Consider the following 13,466-nt stretch of genomic DNA (forward strand, 5'->3'; position numbering starts at 1 on the left):
ATGCCCAGCTCCCCTCCCGCACACAGGCCAGAAGCCCTGAGCCAGCCTAGAGGATCCCTCAGATTAGCAGAGTGTAGTCTGGAATCTTCTATTGCCAAAAAGAAAATGAAAAAAAAAAATAATAATAATCATAAAAATAAAAGCACATAGCAGCCAAAGAATCAGAGAGGAAGTCTTCTGGCACTCGCTCCAGGCCTCCTGCTTCTCCATGCTCCTGCACCTGACAACAGCCACAACCAGAATCTGAAAAAGTTAAGGTGATGCAAACGGAAGCAGATTCAGAAGGAAAAGAAACCACAATCTAAAAATGACGAAGGAAGAAAGTCAGAGGCTCCAGTGTAACTCCATTCAAATACTGTTTTATTGCACACTCAGAAATCGTTAATACCAATAATCACCATGTATTAAATGCCACTGTGTGTCCGACCATGAACTAGAAACTTCATATACATTTTCCAGTTAGATGCTGAGAATAGCCCTGTGAGATCAGCGCCACGCCCATTTCACAGTCCAGCAGGTGTTAGGGAACTTGCCCAAAGTCTCAGTGCTAATACAGGACAAGGCTTCATCTTGCAGGGAAAACAGACGAGTCAACAGGCAATCATGGGGTAAGCACAGGGACACCTAATTTGGATGCATCTCAGAGGCCTGCTTCCCAGAGGAGGTAAAAACTGAGACCTGAATGAGGAAGAGTTTTCCACAGAAAGAAAGGAGGAGGAAGGACATGTGCAAAGGCCCCAAGACGAAGAGATGATGGGCCCTTGGGGAACCGTAACTGACTCCGTAGACTAGGAGTGGCAAAAAGAAGAAACGCAGGGAAAGTGGGAAGGAAATGACGGGATGTCTGGGCCACGCTTTCACGTGTGTACTCCAGTCCCCGCCCCCCATCAAAAAAGCAAGCACGCGTGGGGAGATACGGGGAAATCCATGAACCAAGATTTGCAAAATGTTCTTAATGGTTGAAGCTAGGTGTAGAGAGTTTCACTGCATGATTCTCTCACTTTTGTCTATATTGAAATTCTGCATAATGAAAAGTTTTCATAATAAAAAGTGTTTCTTCTCCCCCCAAGAAGGGAGGGAGGGAACAAGCTAGAAGAACAAGCTGGTACCAGACCATGATGACAGGCCTGCGCTGGGGCTGCTGGCGGTGCACGGGCTGTGTACAGACTACCCTGTCCACACACTCACATGCAGTTTTCACGTCATCCTTACTGCTACCCTAAGAGGAGGGACTATTCGTGGCATTTTACAGAAGAGGAAACTGAGGCTACTCTGGCTCCCGTGTACTATTACTAGAAGGCCTCTAAGTGCCAGCAAGGGAGCTGGAATTCATCCTAAGAGGGAAGGAGGAAATCACCGAAGAGTGACAAAATCAGATCTCTACGTTTTAAAGATCCCTCGAGAGCTGCAGAGTGGAAAACAGATTAGAAAGGGTAGACTACAGGCCAGAAACCAGTGGGGAGGCTGCAGCGCTGCCCTGAGCAATAATGGAGGCCTGGGGAGAGGCGGCGGCAGCAGTCAAGATGCCGGGGAAAGAGCTGAGAGGCTGTGAAGAGAGAGAATCAATAGATCTGTCAGAGCGTGTAAAGGACAGGCAGATGCAGTGGACGACACCCAGGGATCTGGGCACAAGGCTGGCTAAGGCATCCTACCACGAGAAGCAGGTTAGTGGGGGGGGTGAGGACTTTGGTTCTGGACTACTTCAGTCTGAGGCCTGTGAGTCTCCAAACGCAGCTGTCCAGCTGCGCCCTTTGATACGTGGGTCTGGATGTCAGAGGAGAGAGCCAGCCTGGTGATGGGGTTAGACGTCATTGTGTGTGGTTGGCAAATGAAGCCACAAAACAAATGAGATGGCCCGGAAAAGGAAGAGAAGCACTAATAGCCCAGCGGCCTTCTCCCGGCCCAAACCACCATGAAGAGAGAAGACAAGAAAACGGGAGGCTTCCGTACGTATAATCATATGCTCCTTCCCACCACCAACATGCAATTTTGCATAAGGACAAACGACAGGAGACAATTTCCTTACCACTTAACCTTCCTGGAAGAGAATAGAAAATGCCCTTTGTAGGCTCTTGTTAGAATCTACAGAAGGCTCTGGGCAACACACAAACCTGATCATCCCAGAAAAGGCTGATGGAGGAGAGTCAAGCAGGGAATCAGTATGAGTCCCTACAGCTGTGACTCTCAGGGGGCACTGACACACGCCCAGCAGCCTCTGTGGCCTCCCCAGGGCAAGGCAGTGAGGCCTCGAAGGACAGTTCCAGCTCTTTTGCAGAAAAGAATGAGGGAGTCACAAACCTGATTCCAGGCAACAATAAAGTGACTATTTTCAGAAACCACATCTAATAAGTAGAACATGAAGACATGGAATTGGGCCAAAGCCTTGGGATAGAAACCACTTAGAATTATAGGGGCATCGCTTGATTTTCAGTAACATTTGCCCGTGGTGTGTTACAAGCGGCTAACGCTGTCTGCAGAACCTTTGGAAGGTAATTTTCCACTGAAGTCCCTGGGGGCTGCTGCTCCACTCTTGGATATTCTGAGATGCTCTGGAGCATACACAAAAGCTGTGTGTACTTCAGAAACATTACTGGACTAGAGCTGAAGAGGTGGAGATACTCTCAATTCCTCAGATTATGCTTTTGTTTCCATGACCACAGAAATGCACTGATGACTCCAAAGAACCTCTCCAAGGCAGAGCTGGAAGGCACTGAAGAGATCATCTAGCCCAGCCCTTCATCCTACCAACAAGGAACCTGGAACCTAGGGGAGGAAAGCCACTGTCCTGAGGCCACACAGCAGGGCTGAGACTGAACAGTGATTTCTAGAATGCTCCATCCAGAGTTCTCCTGACTACAGAAGGTCAGGTGCAGCTCTACTGTTCATATTAAAATGAGCAAGAAGAACGGACACTGGGTTCAAGCATGCCACACTGGGCACCACCCTAGGTCCCTCATGTGATCGACGCCTTAGTCCTCACAACAGCCTCAGTGGAAGCTGCCATTATTCACATTTAACTGATGAGGAGGCTGAGGCAAAGACGGATTCTGCCACTCACCCCAAATTAGAAAGCTAGGAAAGTCTGGGCACGGTGGCTCACGTCTGTAATCCCAGTATTTCAGGAGGCCAAGGCAGGCAGATCACCCAAGGTCAAGAGTTCGAGACCAGCCTGGTCAATATGGTGAAACGTCATCTCTACTAAAAATACAAAAAATAGCTGGGTGTGGTAGAGGGTGCCTGTAATCCCAGCTACTCAGGAGGCTGAAGCAGAAGAATCACTTGAGCCCAGGAAGCAGAGTTTGCAGTGAGCCAAGATCGTGCAATTGCACTCCAGCCTGGGCAACAAGAGTGAAACTCCATCTCAAAAAAAAAAAAAAAGAAAGCTGGGAAAAGGGGAATGAGGACTCAAACCCAATAAAGTCTGACTCCAGGGCCCTGCTGATAACAAGCACCCAATTTACAACCTGGAGAGAATCCAAATGTTCTAAACTGGCCTTTGTATTCAGATATCTTCCTAAAGAAACAAGGCTTGCCAAGCATGGTGGCTCATGCCTGTAATCCCAGCACTTTGGGAGGCCAAGCCAGGAGGACCGCTTGAACCGAGGAGTTTGAAAACAGCTTGGGCAACATAGACCCCATCTCTACAAAAAAGTTAAAAATTAGCTGGGCATGGGTGTGCATGGTTGTACTCCCTGCTACCTGGGGTGGGGGACAGATGCAGGAGGATTGCTTGTGCCCAGAAAGCCAAAGCTGCAGTAAGCCACAATTGTGCCACTGTACTCCAGCCTGGGCAACAGAGCAAGACCCTGTCTCAAGAAAAGGCTAAAAATCCCAGACTGGCCCACAAGACTTTTCCCACCAGGTGAGAGGACTATAAAACAGATCTGATTTCCCAGCTCTCAGTGAGCACCCAGGTGAGAAGAGCCCCCTTTGGTGTGCACAAATGTCTGCCCTGGGCAGACAGAACATGCCCTTCTCACAGTCCTCTCACTGCTCCTGCGGTTTCTCCGCAGGAGCCTCACCCTGCCTTTACTGCCCCTCGATTCCCACACCCCCCACCAAACCCCCAGTCCCTTACCTCCACCCCCAGATTCTGTGAGGAAAGAACTGCCCCCCACACACTAATTCATATTAATGTGTGAACTGCTGTCTCAGTGGAAAAGATGCTGATTATCCAATAGAATCTCCAATGGGAAAAACTTCAGGAGAATACCCAAGTCAGGTGTGGGAGGCCTGGTGAGGGAGGAGAAGCCACTGGAAGACGGGCCAGCACTGCCTGGAATCTGTCTTCAGCATTGTTTCAAGACAATAATACCAGCCACCAGAGAGTACTGATTCTGTGCTAGGTTAAGTGCTTTACTTGTATCACCTCATTTAGTCCTCATAACACCTTTCTGAAGTAGGTACCATTATCATTCTCAGCTTTGAGAATACAGCACTGAACAGAGAGGTTAGCCTCACAGCTGTTAGGTAACACAGCATGTGAGCCAGAGTGGTCAGGCTCTGCAGCCTACGCTCTTACCCACAGAGCAACACCGCCACTTCATAAATGAGCACACACATATACAAGTAACGCACGCCCCATAAACAAGCATATATACATACGAGTAACACGCGCCCCATGAACAAGCACGCACACACACATACAAGTAACGCATGCCCCATAAACAAGCATACATACATACGAGTAACACACGTCCCATGAACAAGCACACACATATAGGCATAACACGTCCCATGAACAAGCACACAGGCACATGAGTAATACAAGCCCCATAGCTGAATATATACATGCATATGAGTAACATGTACGCTATGAGTACACAGGCATAGTAGTAACATATGCCCCATAAACGAGCACACACACATAAGCATAATACATGCTTCATGAGTACACATGTATACAAGTAACACACATTCCACAATGGTACATATGCATGAGTAACATACATTCCATAAATGAGTACACACGTGTGCGATCACTATGCCTGGTCATTGTAACTACCATTTATTTAGCACTTACTATGTGTGAGTTATCCTAAGACATTTTATGTGCATTATCTCAATCTTTGCTTCAACCCTATGATAAAAACACTATGATTATCCCCATTTTATACATGAGGAAACTGATACTCAAAAAGATTTTTTTCCCTTGTATCAAGGATTAGGAGCGCAAGCACAGGGCTGGATCAGAACTCAGGTAGTCTGACTCCAGAACTCACATCTAAGTTTTTATATTTCTGGTCTACCTTACTTGACTTCTGAATCCTACCACATATCTAGCTATCCAGGAGACTGGCTGGATTTCATTGTTTTCTCTGCTTGGTTGTTCTTTTCATAATGGCTCCCAAGGTATCCAGGGTTTGGAGGTGGAGAGGGAGGAGGAGGCCGTAGGGTTCAAGGCTAACCAGAGCAGTCTATACTACAGCCAAATCCACTATGCTAGCAAATTCATTCAGAGTGATGGGGTGCTACACAGGTTAAACTGAGGTGAAGGAACACCTTTGCTAATAAAAGGATAATCCAGAAGGGTGTCGATCCTTAAGTCATGATGATGAAGCTTTGAGGGTCATTTGGGTGATTTTCTTTCCTATTATATTCTGAATGAATCTATATTCCCTGAACATGTAGCAGCTATACGGAGAGAAGAATGAGTCAGGATGGGCCTGGTGGGAAGGAAAACACTAACAGAAATTGGTTATAGGTAACTCACAAAATGGGATAATCCCTAAGAGGCTGGTGGAGTTGACTCTCCTCTTCCCAGACAGTTTTCACATTGCTGCCAAAATGACAGCTGCCACAGAACACCTGCCATCAGGGGCAGCAGCTTAAATTAGCCCGACTCAGGCAACTCCAAAAAACTTCTACCAAGTCCCATTAGAAGGGCACACCAGGTGACAGATGATGTGGCTAAAACTGCTGCACTCAGCCCTCAAAGAGCTTATCATCAGTTTACCCACTGACCTCACCCTGGCCTTCCAAATCACCCCCAGCCCTGGCCTCCATCATAAGATCTCCAAATTTCCCCTCATCTGAAAGCAGCACAACTGGCTTTCTCAGTAACAGCTGAAAATGGAAATGCCCTCATTGACTTCATCAAAAATACAGGCAAGCAAACCACAAAAGGGGTTGTAAATTAAAAATTCAACAGAAAAAGGTTCGATTCATTTATTCTTTCATTCACTCAGTGAATCATAACTGAATGCTTCCTGTGTTCCAGGAGCCTTCCTAGGTGCTGGGGACTCCCAGCAAGGAAGAAGATGGACATGGTACCTCTCCCCTGGGGCTTATAGTTTACCCTTAAAAGAGGACAGAGTCCGTAAAGGAAAGACTCTCCGCTGCAAATTCCAACCCTGTTAGTACCATGATGCAAAAACAGAAAAGAGCACCTTCAGAGATGAATGTGAGGGGTGAACTTTGCAGTAACTTAGTCATTAAGCAACTGGCTTCTGTTAAGAACAGTTCAGGAGGGCAGGATGGAGGAAATGTCTTCAGACTTTCCAGTGGAATATTCTTGGAATAGAAAGTTGCTGTTTCTGTAATAAAAAATCAAATGTGAAAAAAAAATAAAATAAAAGGTAGCAACAGCACCTTGCTCTGGGCCCATTTCCCAAGCCCAGTAAAAAGTGACGCTTCTGGGGTCCTTGCAGCTTCAGATGTCGCCAGGGAAAGGCGGATGTCTTAGTCTGCTTTTCCAGACAAATATACAAGTAGCCTTCTGCTATAAACAAATGAAAAAAATCAAAGCCAGAAATAAAAGCCTGGTGACAGGATGCCAGAAACCTTCAGAAGGGGACCTTCAGAATAAGTTCAGGTTAACGCTCAGCATCTCTGAACATAATAAGCACTATCAAGTCTACATTGACTATTTCATAGCAAGGACAGCGTTGATGCCAATTATTTTTTGCCCTAGTCAAGAAAGCTTGTCATCCTTCTCAGAACAATTATCTCTAGGTGCATAATAGTTAAAAGCTAAATTCTTCCCCCAATTCAGCTCGGGAAAAGTGCTGCTCACAGCAATTTGACATCATTCCATTAGATGAGATTAATTTTTAAATGTGTTATTTTAACAATTATGCCAAGTTCCCTGTAATTAATATTCCAACTGACTTTACAAAAAATTACAAAATCCCCTAAAGAAAATAATTAGTCATCAGGCATGAAGGAGACTTCTCTATGGCCAACAGCACATAAAACAGAAAGTTCATCTCATCATGGGCTGGTATCAAAGCCTTTCTCATACGGCCTTCAGTGCCTAGCCAACAGTGTGTAGAGCTGACATTGGCAAGTTACCCCAAACTTTACTTAACATATTAACGCACTTACTGGTTTAAACTCTTTGAGGGTAAAATGATGAATGATGAAAGCTTTAGCAATTAAAAAGCTCTTTTCATTTGTATGAGAGGCAAGCTACACACATATAATTAATTGTTTGCTCCTTCCATGTCCCCAGCTGGAAATTAGAGTACTGGCTTATTTCTTGAGGCTACTTCTTATGTTTATTAAAGAAATGTATATAGGCATCCTCATCCCTGTTTTCCCTCTTTTCTTTCAGGGTTTTGTGTATTCTTATAATCTACTTTAAATCCCTTCTAGAAAAAGGGCAGGTATAGATCAGTAATAGTCACATAGGACATTAGCTGCCATAACAGAAATAAAAAACATGTTTTCCTGGCCACTCTCCTCTGAGTAATTGGCAGTGGCTGCCTAGTGTCAGAACAGAGAGTTGCAAGGATTCTAAGCCAATATACACACAGCCTCAGCAAGAAAGAATGCAATGGTTGATTGGTGATGTCTGCCCCAGAAAGAACAATAGGTTAAGAACCCAGGTACCATGTATTTGCCATCTCCACCCTTTGATAAATCACTAAAAATTAGGGAAATGCACACAGATTCATGAACAAAATATAATGTGAATTGTTTCCAGGATGCAGGTAAACGAGGAAAAAATGTTTTCTATCGTTGAAAACCTTAAGCAAAACTGGACTAAAACATCAAAATTTAGAGGAAACAACACTGAACTAAGTCAGAAAACCCAAATTCTGGTCACGGTTGGGGAGATGTAAACAAGGTCGGTTCACTGGGCTCAGTTTGTTCATCTCTAAAATAAGGGGCTGAATCTCTTAACTATTCTCCTGTGAAAGAACATAGTTCCTTTATAAGACCTCAACCTCAGCAGGTCAAGGACATGGCTACACCCTCAACATCTCCTCATATTGCTCATATGAGATTTATAATCTGTGATAAATGCATATGGATATTTTTAACCTGTAGCATTTCCAGCGCAAGAAGTTCCACATACATAATTTCTTTTCCTTAATACAACCTATTTTCCACTGCGGGGCAAGTGGGGGGTTGAAGTAGGGACTTCTAATAGCGGAACAATTCAGTGATTAAACTACCTTCATTCAAAAATTCAGAGTCATCACCTCAATGTAAGACTAGTCGCATCCGAAAAGTGTCTCACTCACTCATGGTTTTGACATAGGCCTGAATCTTCCCACCATTGAACAGTCCTTGTCACTGCAGCCTATTTCGAGAACTTTACCCATGGGATACATCGACATGGCTTCCTCTTCCAAACACCTATCTGTGCAGAGCTGGAACAGTCCCACGTCTGCCCTAAAAAACTGCAGCAGACATCTGTGATTTCTTCATCTGCCCTGCATCCATTCCTTCTGGGAACGCCCTCTCTCCCAACTCCAAGGAGCCCCAATCCCTGTGTTTCAGGTGTTTTGAGCTGAGGATCCCACCCATGGATGCAATGAATCATCTCAGAGGGCACCTATCAAGTTTGGGCCAGAATCCTTTTTCAGGGCCTGACATGGACACTAGTAGGTCACCAGGTACAAGAACTATGTATACCCACAACTGCCGAGTGATGGTTTTTACCACTTGAAGAGCATCAGGCCAAGAAAGGCAAGCAGGCCTAGAGAGGGCAAGAGAGTGACATTCCTGCCACATCACCCAAGCACCCTGATCCTCCTGAGCTCAGCCTCAGACAAGTAACTCCCTGAACATTTTAGTTCCTTGAAGTAATGAAGGCCTCCCTGCCATTTTTGTTTGTTTGTTTTGGCTAAACCTAGACCCAGCTGGGTTTCTGTCACTGGCAGCCCAGAGTTTTGGGGAAAGGCCTTATAGGCTAAATGTATGTATTCAAGGTTCAAGTTCTTTCTTTAGTACCCCGTGATAAATCTCCTTACTGAATCCCAAATGCAGTGCAGCTCCCAGGGTTCATTGCAAACCAAGGAATACTAAAACACCCTTACAGAGAAATTCAAAGAAAAAAACTCTGCACACCAGAAAAACTCTCAAGGTTTATCTCTTATCCAAGACCTAAGGGGAAAAGAACCACAGAAAAGAGGAAAAGGACCGGGCGCGATGGTTCACGCCTGTAATCCCAGCACTTCGGGAGGCCGAGGAGGGTGGATCATGAGGTCAGCAGTTCAAGACCAGCCTGGCCAAGATCGTGAAACCCTGTCTCTATTAAAAATACAAAAATTAGCCTGGTGCAGTGGCATGCACCTGTAATCCCAGCTACTCAGGAGGTTAAGGCAGGAGAATCGCTTGAACCAGGGAGAGGGAGATTGCAGTGAGCTGAGATCACGCCAGTGCACTCTAGCTTAGGCAACAGAGCAAGACTTCATCTCAAACAAAAAAGAAAAAAGAAAAAGAAAAAGAAAAAAGAAAAAAAAGAAAAGAGGAAAACGACAACGGATTATTGGAAGTGGCACAACCCTGCATCCAGTTAAATGACCAACGATTCTAACAAAAATTATTCAAAGAGGCAGCACAGTATAACAAAAAAAAAAGTTTCCAAAATCATTCCTAAAGAGTGTGTGTGTCTGTGTGTGTGTGTGTGTATTCTAGTTCCCTATCAACATTAAAAAAACCCATACACACATGCATGCCACAACATACAGCACCCAAACAAAAGGAACTTGTTAGTAAACAAATCAACCGTTTCCAGATTCATGAGTCTAACTGTTTCTGTTAGTTTTCAATGACAGTTTACTTTTTCCTTTTGCAGCTGTCCTAGGGTCTCTGCCACAGGCCTGCCTGCTGAAAGAAACCATGAATATAAAACTCTGCAGAGCATGTTAAGAACAATCTCCCTCGGCAACTAAAGTAATTAGAAAGTCATCTAACAAACGGTATTCTAGTGATGCCCATCCATCTGTGACAGAGGAACAGACAATACAAGAACGTAACGTTAGCAGCTACACATTTAGACACCTCCTGGGGGCCACAGATTCCTCTGTGAACTGGATGAAAGCTAGGAAGCCTTCTCCAGACATACAGGCACATACCACAACATACTGCATATCATTTTAAGGGGCTCATTAGCGTTGCGCTCCATACTTAGTCTCCAGGTTAAACACACCTGAGTTAGAATGTTTAGTAAGTCATTACCTGAGCATTATGAATCCCTAAAGATTTCAAAGGACTAAAAAAGAGCTTACAGAAAAATTCTGAAACTTCCAACTCTATAACCCCATGCAGAATCAAGAACATAAAAAGAATTAAAAACTTACTTTTGCTTTCTGTATTTATAGAATATAAGAAAACTTGGCTTTCTATATATTAGCTCCATGTATTACATCTCCCTTACCTTGTTTGACCATTTATATGCTTGAAGGAGCTGACTATAGAGAGGAGTTTTGTCCTGCACAGGATCTAGGCTTAAGAGCCCACTGTTATGAAGAGGATGGTTCTCAGATGGCTTGCCTACCAGATTGCTCAGACGTTCCAGCTCACTGAAAAGCAAAGAGATAAGGCAAATAAACCTAAGCCCATTTGCACTCCAGAGTGAAGCCAGCCCCCAGGATCAAAAACTGTGCTTCAAACCATCCATCAGAAGTCCTTTAAGAATACTTTTTGAAAGGTTAAAAAACATTTAGAACAACAACAACAACAACAAAAGACCCTAAATGAGAGTTTATCTGACTTTAAAACAGAGCTCCCTGGTGCCATTCCAAAGGAGAAAAAAAAGGTAAGGGCACTAGAATCAATAAGACTCCCACAATCAGAATGTAACAACTCAAATTCATCTCTGCAGTGGGGAGGAGACTTTCCGGAATTTTGAAATGTGGGCTAACATTGCCTCTCACTAAGAGTTTCCAGACCCACGTGCAGATCATTACACTTGGCAGAATAGCAAGTACCTGAATAAATGATGATTATTTATCATTCACATAGGGATAGATTTGCACATGATGCTTCACAGATGGTAAAACTTAACAAAACAAAGAAGAGATAAAATAAACAAATGGAATGGAAAGACATCACCGAGGGGGCTGTGTCAAACAAACACTCTTCAGTCTAGCAGGAAAACCCTGGAGAAGCTTGGGAAAGCGAGCCAATAAGAGCACATTCCAGGAGTATATTCTGAGGGGCCAGTCCCAAACTGCCAACAAAAGACTCTCTAGGAACAGCTTCTCATGCCACATTCATTTTGGAATCATCAGCCACCTTCTTCTTCTTGGCACTACTGTACCAAGATTTAAGAAGGCAAAAGGATAATGTCAGCACTCTTAAAGTTTCTATTTAAAATGGTGCAGGGTATAATATCCTGAACATCACAAAGGGAAGAAATTCAGAGAGAAAATGGGAAAAAAATAGAAGCCAGGGAGGAATAACCAGTGCATCCCCTGAAGCAGGGAAAGTATTAACTGGTGCTCGGCGCTGTGCCAGAGAATAGCAAGTGGATGTGGGAGTTGAGGAGGGGTGTGTGATTTATGGCAACTACTTAGGGGGAAAACGAAACGGCACCCAACATTTGGCCGCCGCCGCCTCCTCCCCCCCCCCTCCTCCTCCTCCTCCTCCTCCTCCTCCTCCTCCTCCTCCTCCTCCTCCTCCTCCTCCTCCTCCAGCCCACCTCCTCTTTCCATCTGGTTACTAAGGAGACCAAGTTGAAAAAACAAAAATCCAACCAGTCCAGAAATCAAAGAATGACTAGCTCACCAAATGCCTTCCCCTTCTCAGGTCAATTCTGAGAAGTGAAAGGCAAAAATCCTGAAATTCTAATCTTCCTGGGAGGGACTGACTCTCTTATAAAAGGGAAGGCAAGTTCAGGACCTTAGCAATCAAGAAGTGCCTACTATGTGCCAGGCCCCTGACAAACATCCTCTCATTTAATTCTTACAACACTTATAAAGTATAAGTGAAGAAGGTGCTTTGTAAGAAAGAGGAGGAAAAGTTGAATCCTTAACCCTAAAAGACTACAAATTAAGAAGCAGGGGTGTTAAGCATAAGTAATTAAACTGGTTAAGAGATTAGATAGGTCTCTACTGCTGAAGGAACTGAACGGGAGAAGTGAGAGCGGGAGTGAGGAAACTGATCAGGTGGTTTGGGAGAGCGTAGGGGAAGAAAGGAAGATATAGCTCAAGGTCTCGCCTGTTTCGTCGTGGTTGGGGTGGGTGGTGGTGGAACTGATGAAGCCCAAGTTCAAAGCCGGGGAACTGGGGCTAATCAGATTGGGTGCACTTGGGTTGGGGGCCGATTGATCACGTCCTGGTCTGGACTGTCGCTACATTCTGATCAGACGTGATGGGGCACAGAGGGCCTACAGGTGAGAAACCTGCCAAGCGCAGAGAAGTGGAAGTTCATGGGGAGAGCATGCCTGCTCGTCAGGAATGGAACCGCCACAGAAGAGGTCGACGATGGCGGGAGATAGACAGGACCAGGGGGCCAGCAGAAGCGAGACGAGAAAGCGAGATAGTGGCAAGGTGTCCCTGAGGGGCAGGCAGAGGTTTGGAGAGGACGAAGAGAAAGAACAGGGATAAAGCGAAATGGAGAACAGCCCCTGCCTGGGAAGACTCGAGCGACGTAGGGGCAGGGTCGGAGAGGGGCCGGTCCCCGACCCCGGCCCCTTCAGCCGGTACCTACTTGAGGTCCCGGTTGACCGAATGTAAGTTGTCCTGGAAGTGCGCAATGAAGGCCTTCTCCCGGCCCTCCAGCGTCTCCTTGTTCCGCATCCCATCCTTCAGGCAGTCGAACACCCTGCTCACGCTGGAGCGCAGCGCCTGGATGGCACTGATGGCCTGGGAAAAGGCCTCCAGATTCACACTGACATTTATCACGTCCGCCATGTTGCCCCTGCCACAGCAGCTCTCCAAAGCCGGCTTCGCCTGCAAAAAGCCGCGCTCGCTGATGACGTATATCCAAAGACCTCTGGGAAATGTAGTTCGCGCGGGGCTGCCCAGAAAGCACTTTCAAAAAAGGGTTTCCCCTTGAACTAAACAAATGAGTGGGCAGGAAAGTGATTTTTCTCTACTTGGGGAAGTCAGGTTGTACTCTCGGTTTGCTTAATGTTGGCAAAGAAATACAGAAAGTTCCCGCATTTCCCCAAACTTGCACTCTGGGGAATCGTAGGGAAAAGAATTGCTCAGAGCAATAGTGTAAAACGGAAAGGAGCGTAGCCCATTGAATAAAATGAGTCCATATTCACAAATAAAGGGGGTAGA

The 13,466-nt window shown here is 45.4% G+C and overlaps 1 protein-coding gene across 3 annotated transcripts in view; it reads right to left on the reverse strand.

Annotated features, from left to right (window-relative positions):
* The window catches only part of LOC108297016 (mediator of RNA polymerase II transcription subunit 27), a 65,786-nt gene extending 52,650 nt beyond the window's left edge, over positions 1-13,136 (reverse strand). Inside the window, exons 1-3 of one of the 3 annotated variants that reach the window (XM_017519642.2) lie at positions 12,889-13,135; positions 10,613-10,757; positions 6,154-6,536 (exon numbers count right to left, since the gene is read on the reverse strand). In XM_017519642.2, coding sequence (XP_017375131.1) covers positions 6,492-6,536; positions 10,613-10,757; positions 12,889-13,091 — 393 coding nt within the window. In that variant the 5' untranslated portion in view covers positions 13,092-13,135 and the 3' untranslated portion in view covers positions 6,154-6,491. Of the gene's footprint in view, positions 1-6,153; positions 6,537-10,612; positions 10,758-12,888 lie in introns of those variants that run through there. The other 2 variants (XM_017519640.2, XM_017519641.2) reach the window with 2 other exon arrangements.
* Between the last annotated feature and the right edge of the window lie 330 nt (positions 13,137-13,466).

Source organism: Cebus imitator, unplaced genomic scaffold (genome assembly GCF_001604975.1).
Source record: "Cebus imitator isolate Cc_AM_T3 unplaced genomic scaffold, Cebus_imitator-1.0 Scaffold762, whole genome shotgun sequence".
NCBI lineage: Eukaryota > Metazoa > Chordata > Mammalia > Primates > Cebidae > Cebus > Cebus imitator.